The sequence below is a fragment of the Phoenix dactylifera genome, chromosome 14, assembly GCF_051530095.1.
Source record: "Phoenix dactylifera cultivar Ajwa chromosome 14, Ajwa_hap1_PhDact_Kaust_v1.1, whole genome shotgun sequence".
NCBI lineage: Eukaryota > Viridiplantae > Streptophyta > Magnoliopsida > Arecales > Arecaceae > Phoenix > Phoenix dactylifera.
In genome coordinates, this window is record NC_143203.1 from 15,396,400 (window position 1) to 15,406,258 (window position 9,859).

General features: G+C 36.8%; 1 protein-coding gene across 1 annotated transcript; it reads left to right on the top strand.

Annotated features, from left to right (window-relative positions):
• The first annotated feature begins 304 nt into the window (after positions 1-304).
• On the top strand, positions 305-9,546 carry LOC103713180 (Single hybrid motif superfamily protein). Its single transcript, XM_008800010.5, has 4 exons — positions 305-460; positions 4,704-4,792; positions 5,106-5,276; positions 9,122-9,546. The coding sequence occupies exons 1-4, from the start codon at positions 382-384 to the stop codon at positions 9,248-9,250; spliced, it is 468 nt and encodes a 155-aa protein (XP_008798232.3). The 5' UTR covers positions 305-381; the 3' UTR covers positions 9,251-9,546.
• The last annotated feature ends 313 nt before the right edge of the window (positions 9,547-9,859 follow it).

Below are 9,859 nucleotides of genomic sequence, written 5' to 3' on the forward strand. Positions count from 1 at the left end.
TTTTTTATATTTTTTAGTGACTATTATGTCACTAAAATTTATTTTAGTAATTTCTTTTGGATCCACAAAAGATTAACGGTTTGACTGTAAATGTAGTAATTTACCTGTAATCCTAGAAATTTTTTGATAATATATATATATATATATATATATATATATATATATATATATATATATATATATATATATATATATATGTATATATATGTATAAAGGGGGGGGGGGAGAGAGACGGACACGTGTTGCACATTCAGGCTTTTGGAGTTCCTGCGAACGCCTGGGTCTGCGAACCAAATCCGCGTCGCCCCGTTCCTCCATAAATACTTTCCCTAGGGTTTTCCGGGAGGTGGCAGGAGAGAGCAGGTATTGCTTTTTATCATTATGGCAGCGAGGTTGCTGTGGGCTTCGAGAGTCGCTTCGTACCTACGAATCTCCACCTTCCCAAGGGGCTTCGCCAGTGGTAAATCTCTGCTGCTCTCTTCCGATTCCGATGCTTCTTCCGTCTCTCGAGATCAGGCTTTTTTTTTTTTTTTTTGCTTTTGAGTGTGTGTGTGTTATCGTCTTTGGCTTCTTGCTTGGATGTTTCTGCTTGAATGGGCGACTGGGTGGTCCTGTTTTTTCTTAGATCTTGGTTAGGGTGCTTGAAATGGAAAGATCTGTTGGTTTCTAAGCTAAAGTTTGGATTTTTTTTCTTGATGGGATTTACTTGATTTTTAGTTTTGATTGATGTATTATTGTGTCTTCTATTATTCATAACAGAAGTTTGTTTGATTTGGATGACTCTGGGATGAATTGAGAGGTCTCGCTTTTATGATTTGGTTCTGGGCTATTTGAATCCGTCAAAGAAGTCCACAACAGGTGTTTCTAGAATGGTGGTTTGGGTAATCTGGCTGATCTGTCGTTTAGGATTGAAGGCGATGGAGAAATTGTTTTCTTCTGAAATGGTTGGAGTGCATGCTTGTTTTCTTTGTTTTTTTTTTTTTAACTTCTTTAGTGGATATTTGTGGTGGAGAAGATAAAGGTTTCTCTTGGTTGATATTGACGATCAAGTTTTCAGGCGCTAAGGAGGTTTGGAATAATTGGAAAGTAATCTCATGATTGTTGTGTTTTATGATTCCATGATTTCTTAAGAAGCTCTTAAAATAAATAGGGTTAATTATACTTTTGGTCCTCCAAGTTTAGGTCGATTTTTCGATAAATTTCTAAACTTCAAAAAGCTCAAATTTGGTCCTTTTTTTTCACAACTATTTTAATGTTGTCCTTCCCTCGGATTTTGGCCATTTTTTCTCACTGGAAATCCTTGTTGGCATTAATCGGTGATTGTATGGCCAATTATGTTGCAGAAATTGCAGATGAAAATTTTTCTTTTAATGATACGGCATATGGGTGATAGTGTGACATATGAGTGATGACGTGGCATGTGCTTTGAAATTTTCTGCTCAAAAGTGTCCAATTGTTGAGTGTCACATCATCACCCATGCCACGCCATTACCTATATATCATAAATTATGTTTTGGGTCCTCAAGTTTCACAAATGTTTTTACATGGTTCTTATAGTTCAAAAATCTCTACTTAGGTCCTCTAAGTCTTGATACTCAGGATGTGTTGGCACTCTAGTGAAACAATGGGATGCCCTTTTTCCTTTTTTTTGTTTTATTTTTTTTTCATTGCTTTGTTGCTTTTAATGAATTTTTAGATGTTTTAGACCCTTGAATAGGCTTTTTGAGCGGATGGTTGGGTTTGTGGTATAGATACCAATACCAATACTTGTAGTTTGAAAATTTGAAAAATAACAATAAATTTAAATGAAGCACCACTTATCAAATGAATCATAAACAAGAAAGTCAATGAACTTAAGTAGAATAATAAGAAAATTTCTAAACAATAATTGAAAATAAAAAATAAAGAAAAAGTAAAAAAAGTAAATAAAAGAATTGGCATCTCAGTGAGTTATTGTGATGCGAGGCAATTCCAAGTGTCAAAATGCATAGATCTTGGTCCATAATAAATTAATCTAATTGGCATCCCAACTTACTAGGACACTAGGCCATCCCAATTGTTAGGATGCATAGGTCCTTGTCCATCCCAACTAAGACCTATGGGGATGACATGGTCCATAGAGACCTAGGATCCTGCACTTTTCTCGAGACTTGTTATTTCTCTCATCTTATCCGTGATGGACCAAGTCAAACCGGGTGTCTAATCCTTGGGTCATATACTAGGATTAGGAAACAACGCTGATATAATAAATCTAACCCCTAGATGAAATGGAACATATAGGACACTTGAAAACTCTGGATCTCTTTTCATGCTGACAAGGACCCAAACACCAAACATGCAAACAAATACACAGAGATCAGCTAATTGTTTGTGTGGGAACATTATGAACCATCCATTTCCTTGAGGATGTTTAAAGTCTCAAAGACAAATTTAGATTTTTTGATCATTAACAAGTAGAAGGAAAACCTGCCAATAAAATGGAGAAGACTCAGGATACATTCATTTTGGGCTGAAATTGAAGAACTAACATAATTTAGCTCATGATAGGGAGATAATCCTGCAAACGGTATTAGAAATGAAGAAATCCACTTTTTGATTGGTGATTAGTAAGGGCTAGACTATCAAAGCGAGAATCATGAGTATGCAGTGCAGCCAATTAGAATTGGAGGCTGTCATGCATGTGACATTGCTGGTAAGTGCAGCAGGTGGCATGTAACAGCACCTCAGTCTACATCAAATAGAAAATGAACCCCTTTCGAGATTCACCGAAGGTGAAGGTTTGAGTAGGTAGAAAACCTAATTACATTTCAGACATTTGGACGAGTATTCAGAAAAGTAAGACCCTTGACTATTGAGATCCAAAGTGATATTGTCCATAGAACAAGTATATTCTGTCGGAAATACATGACTTGAATAAGCAGCACTTCCCTTGTCTTGGTCCATGCCTCTCCAGTATTTCCTTTGTATGAGAACAAAGTTGAGGATTATATAGCGACTGGAAGTAATACTAGTATCTGAGTTCACTTCTTCAAAGCTTTCATGTAATTGAAGTTGTTAAAAGATTCCATACTTACATTTGTACTAGGATATATATGTTTCTTTTAGCATTAAGATGAAGACTCTCCTTTTGCATGCAGGAGTTTGCCAGGAAACCAATTCACGGTTAGCTCATTTGGTCTTTAAGATTAAAAGATTGTGTACTATTCAAGCCAAAAATGTCATCACACTTCCATTGGCCTTCATCTTGTTGAAAGTGAACATGCTTTAGCATATTATGATTACCTAGTTTATGAACAATATGATTAACACGTTTTGAAAATATTCAATTTATTGCACATCCTATTCATTATTATTAACTAGTAAATGTTCTTGTCTTCCTTGTTATCTTTAGACCTAACTAGGGGTGTGCAAAAAACCAGCCGAACTGCGAACCTAACAGGAACCGGTCTCTTCGATTCGGCTTTTGTTGGTTTTTTTTAAATTCTGTTTGGTTTCGGTTGGAGAAAGTCTTGACCGAAAAAATTCAGTTTAGTTTCGATTTGACTTTTTAGAAAACCGATTCAAACCACTGACCCGACCCATATGTGTGCCTATATATAAAAAATTTTATTTTTATTTTTTTATATTTTTTATATAAAATATAATTTTTATGTTTAGACATAGCCCAGCCCATTTAGTCCTGACCATTAAATATTAACCCTATATAAAATGAAATTTTTTATATTTAGACTTAGCCTAGCCCATTGAATATCAACCTAATAAACTGAACGAAATGAACCAAAATTTTTTAGGTTGGTTTCAAGCAGTTTTTGTAGATGATTGGTTCGGTTTCGATTTTGATTTTAGGAAACTGGTTGAAATCAGTTCGGTTTTGCGTTTAGTTCCAAACCGATCCGACCTGACCCGTGTACACCCCTAGGCCTAATATTAACCATGGAGTTCATATTAGTAAGAGTTAATAACTGGTCCTTAGAATGTTTATTATATTACTCTGCTTTGGATTATTTGCTATGATGATTGGACTCTTTCTTATTATCTCTCTTCTGCTCTCCTACCTTTGCACTTAGTTGAGGATGTCTAAAAATGCTGATTTGGTTTACTGATAGATATTCCATTAATAATGTATGCATTTAACTCGGGGTCCCCCTCATCCACTGGGAGACAAATGTTATTCTTGGTCAATATCTCACATTCCTGTGAAGTGTGTAGGGAAGTTTGGCTTTAGAGCATTTTTTTTCCAATCAGAGCTTGTTCTCACCGCTCATACCCTGTTGTATTGTGATGACTTGAATGCTCATCCATTCTGTTTTTTTTTGAACACGCAAGCACATTAAAAATTGATCATTGCTTATTTCCTCTTACTTGCTTCTTCCCCTAAATTTAGCCTACTAAATAGTTCACAGATTTCTTGGTGAAATTCCATTGGATCATGAATTCTTAATAGTTACTAGACAAACTATAGCTGCATGGTTCACTTGCTTTGTGAGTGGCTCAAGCTGGCAAAGATATTCTTATTATATGTTTGTTAGATAATTTATGACTGCACATGCATTGCAAATCTACAAGTACATGCATGGTAAATCAAAGTACTGTATACACATTATAGTGAAGGGTAATGGACAGTTAAACTTGGAAGAGTGGTTATTGCATGCCTGTACTTTCTTTGGAAGTTACAGAATCAATTCTATTTTATTCATTTGCAGTTGTGAAGGATTTGAAATATGCCGACACGCATGAGTGGGTTAAAGTTGACGGTACTTCTGCAACAGTTGGAATAACAGACCATGCTCAGGTTTTATACTTGATCAGTTTTATCATGCAAGCACAATGCTTTTTCGATTTCTAATTGTTTGAGTAACATAACATCAACCAAGATACTGTTATTTAACTCATCACTTCGGGCCAAGTTGCCAAGTTTAGCTGTGGTATAGGAATATTTTCTTTGTTCATCTTGATAGAGTAGCGCTCTCCACTGTGCTCCAAAAGAGTTGAAGTTTGCTGCTTATTAGCTAATTTTCCTATTTCTATCAAGTTCAACATAACTCATAAATGGTTTGTTTGGTTCGTTATTTTACTAAACTCAATTTATGCTGTTTTGTTTTCAGGACCACTTGGGTGATGTTGTGTATGTGGAATTGCCTGAAGTTGGCACCAATGTGACACAGGGAAAGAATTTCGGAGCAGTTGAGAGTGTCAAGGCTACTAGTGACATCAATTCTCCCGTTTCCGGAGAAGTAGTTGAAGTTAACACTGAGCTAAATAGCTCTCCTGGATTGGTATGTGTTGCCTGACAGCCATTTTTATTGATGAATTTGATGGAATTCTCACTTAGTTTACCATTTTCATGGCAAATGAGCCCTACTCAAGCTACCTTCTTCACAACCTTGTCTTGTCCAGTTCTAACCTATCTTCTTATGACATCTAAGGAATTGCTTTCTCCTTTTTATGTTGTATAGAATGCATAATCACATCCAACTGAGACTTACTAGGCATTTGTAAGATCTTTGTTAACTTGACCATTAAACTATAATCATAATTTAGAATTGGTACTTGATAGTAAATCGTTTATTCAACCTTCTTCTTCCATTCTTTGTTGTACCATTTGTACATGACAGGCTTCATGATGTTTTTTTCTAGTTTTTCAACGGGAGGCATTGAAAAGGAAAATCAACTTTATGTGCTCTAGTTGTCTGCTAAAATTTGTAGGGGACTAAGTTTCAGATCTCTCCTTGATTTCCTTGCATCTGATACCTTTGTATTTTATGTTTATCTTCTTAGATATCTGGACATGTAAGTAGGAGAGGTTCTTATCCCGTGTTTAGGTGACATATCCCACTTAAAATAGTTTCTAGATTTTAGGACATTTTCAAAGAGTAGCATAGCAAGTCGATAAGCACTCCTTTAGAAATTTAGTGGACATGACTGTTAAGTTAGGACCACCCACATTCTATTCATCCAAATGATGAATTGAATAAATGAATTATTTCCATTTTCTGCTTATCCTATCTCTCCTTTTATCCTTCTTTGACCTTCCATTCTTCCTTATTTCTTCATGGCATCTTCCTTTCTTTCCTCTTGTTTTGTTTTCACTCTATTCTTATCTGTTGACAACAGCAAGCATGAAGAACAGCCCTCTTTTTGTCCTCCTTTTCCCATTCAATTAACTTTTTTATCCTTTTATCATTGGAGCGATGAGGACAATTTTGAATTCAATCTAACTTGTCGAGACATTAGCAATACTATTGTGAACCACTTGGTAAGGATACTTATATCATCATTAACTCAGATTTGATGTAGGTCACCCATATAGTTTAGGCCATTGAATAAAGTAATAGCCAGAAACAAAACCAATTAAACTTTTGTTATTGGTTTGTGCTGCAGCACCATGAATCTCATGACAATTATATGTTTGCAATGTGCCCCCTTAAACAGGAAATCATGCTTTTTGGCTCAATATAGGATCAAATAGCTATGCCAGTTACATCTTGATTTGTATTCATGTATCATCATAACTATTAGAGTATCATTATAAGATACTTGGTGCAATGACCAAGTTCATGTATTCGAAGACCTTCACGGTAAAGAGAATTTTCTGCACCCCAAACAGGAATCAAAAGAGTCGAGGGTTTCAATCTACTTAGAAGGTGTAGTTCCACCTAGTTCATGGGGGAATTGTGCAAGGGGAAAAAAGTACCATAATAGATTGTTAAAGTGGGTAGGAGAGGTGATCACAAAAAGTAATGGTATTTAGTCCCTTTGTGTTTTGCTTCCATAATGTTATACCAAAAACAGTAACAATGTTAGTCAAGGCTCGCCGAATCGGTACCGGGACCTGTACCGGTCGGTGGACGGTACCGGCACACGGTATGCTTGGACTTGTCAGTTCTGTGCCGGCTTCCATAATGTTATATGAAAAATAATAACAATGTTAGACTAAGGTCCACCAAATCGGTACTGGAACTTATACTGGTCGGCGTATGGTACCGACACACAGTACGCTTATAGAACCGGCACACCTAATTTTTTTTGGAGTTTTTCAAGTTGATTTAATTACTAATCAATCTTTTTTTTATTTTTTTTTTATTTTTTATTTTTTTAATGTTTCTATAATTCCGTTTAACTTAAATGATGCATCTTGTTATTTTAAAACGATACAAAATATAAAATGATTAGTGAAATGTTGCATGCTACAAGAAACAACATGAAATATCCTCAAATCAAGTAGTAAGGTGAAAAATATAAAATAATACAATCAATTATATATATTTAAAGTACAACGTACGTATCAATATCTAAAATTTCGTCGAGTGGCGACGCCTCTTGTTGATATTTGGATCATTGGCATAGGCAGGAGGTACATCTGCCCACCCTTCTAACCAAAAGGCGTTGTAGTCTTGTATGTTCATCCCATAAGGAACGTGCTTAGGGTTTTAGGCACTCTTGGATCTCTTGCTGAAGCTCTGACTCTGAAAGGTATCCTCTGGCTGAAAAACTGGCCAATAAAACTGATAAAACGGCTGTGGAGGGGCTTATCTGAATAAGCCGACAGCAAAATCCGACTCATAGGATGCTCTAGGCTGCATAGGATAGTAGCCACTGGAAGATGTCTCAGACGCACAATATTTATATCCATATCCGAATGGGTTATAGGTTGCTTGTGATTGTGAGTAATAGGATTCAGTATGTTAAAGAACTTGATATGTTTATGGATCCTACCGCACGTGTGAGGTTATCTGAAGCTGCATCGTGTCTTTCTGAATGACCTCGAGGAGCCCATTTTCTATATGTAATCAGATTCTTGCTGGCTCCACCAGATCGTGGACCGTGGTCTTTATCCTGTGTAGCATGCATAAACTAGGGGTCATTGGTGAATCGAAGACTACCATGCGGTTGTCTTATAAATAGTGGTCTCATATCCTCCACCCCCATTCTGATCTACAGATCTATGACCACTAGAACTGTTGTTCCTAATCTTTGAATCTAAGTGAACTGACTCCTCCACACTCTCTATTGGGGCTACAGGTGCCTTTAGATTTTTTTTTTTTTTTTTTTTGGTGTGCTGGGCGGTTTGGTCCGGTTCGGCCTACCTTGATGTTAGCACTCTCACCAAATCCTTTTTTCCTTTTTTAACCCAAGTAGTACTAGGGTATAATATCCTTCATTAGTTGGAATCCTTGTAAGAAAGATGGCTGGATGGTCATAGAAGTAGAAAGGAGAATTCACAAATAAAGGATTTTTGGAACTATGTTTTGCAAGGGCACATGAACTTAAAGACATTCAGGTCCACAGGAGTACCACTTTCATTTTCTTTTGCTTTCTGATCACTAAACAAATTAAATTTTTTCTGCTTATCTTAAAATTCCTCTGTGGGCTGGGGTGAATAAAGCTGACCAGCAAAGCTAGTGGTCGATAACTTTTGGACTTGGTAATGGTTGTTCCCGCACTGTCCCATTTCTGACCTTTCATCTACAAGGAAATTTGCTAGATTCATTTTTGGTAAGTTAGTTGATTTTAGACATGAGGCCTAACAACATCAGACCATTGTTCAAAGTTAATTGACACAGGTCCATCTCCAGGGTTCGATCGGGTTCAGCAGTCAGGTTGAGCTACCGCGCACCTTTGACCATCATATGGGTCTGCTAACAGTGCGAATTCCTAGATCTATTTTTCCTAGAAAAGCAAAGATACCTTGATTATTCTAGTGTCCTTTGATAGATAATGTTTGGATGCTGGAATTTCTATGCTGTTTGTGTTGGTGCTCATTTTTTTTGGCAAGTAAAGGAGAGTGAGCTCCCCAATGTAAAATTCCTCACATATTAGCCTCAGCTTTAGAAAGTAAGAAAAATCACTTGAGAACATTTGAAACCCAGATGACACGATCTGGAATAACCCTAGCTCCATCTGCAAGGTTGTCAGCAACCTTTTTCCAGCGGTAGTTGGGGCTGCAAGTTGGCATCCCTAAGTGTATGCAACAGGGAAGATGTCCTGGGTTTGAACCTGGGTGGTGGCCATGCCTAAAACCTTGTAATAGACCTACATTTGTGCTGCTTGTTAAGTTTTTGGGTTTGAAAGATGAAAATCTTGCTAAAGATGATAACTTGAAATGTTTTTCTTGAATCAGGTGAATGCTAGCGCATATGATGATGGATGGATTATAAAGGTCAAAATGAGTGATGCAGGCGAGTTGGACTCACTGATGGATTCCGACCGATATGCAAAATTCTGTGAGGAGGAAGATGCCAAACATTGAGGCAATTCTAGATTTATCTCGACAAAATTGTCAGTTTGAGTTTTGCCGATTCTCAGTTCATGCTTCGCAAAATCTTGTTGTTTCATCATCTTTGCAGGCTCTAGCAGCGAGCATTTGACTGCTGAAATAATCACAACTTTTTCATCCTTTGGCCTGAGGATTGTAAATTTTGATTACCTTTTATGCCTTTAATTTTGCCTTCAAATATGAACTCTGATTCAAGAGGTCTCCTCATGCAAAGCTGCAGGCTGTCAATTGTGTGATTGTCGTCTTGTTATCCATACCGTTGTTTTATCCATGGGGGTCTTTGAGGCTTTTCAGTTAATGAGATGATTATCATATATTTTATTCCGTTTTTGCTGGCAAGACTCTTCTGCTGAGGTATTGGTGTCCAAGGGGTCAAATCCACCAAAATTTGAGCATAAGTATGCGACCTTAAGCCTTTCAAAACAAGATGGGCATTCGATTTTTCAGTCATCAATACATTACTTGAGGCTAGACTCGTTTGCATGTTAATGTCCATGTATTGATGTAAAATGTTTATGTCCATCGGCTCATCTTCTAAGTGCACCAATTACCTCCATGTTTATTGGATACTTGTAAAGGAGA

Coding starts and splice junctions, on each gene's coding strand:
- LOC103713180 (XM_008800010.5), top strand. CDS start 382: ATGGCAGCGAGGTTGCTGTGGGCTTCGAGAGTCGCTTCGTACCTACGA. Junction 461..4,703: donor CCCAAGGGGCTTCGCCAGTG/GTAAATCTCTGC, acceptor ATTCATTTGCAG/TTGTGAAGGATTTGAAATAT. Junction 5,277..9,121: donor TAAATAGCTCTCCTGGATTG/GTATGTGTTGCC, acceptor TTCTTGAATCAG/GTGAATGCTAGCGCATATGA.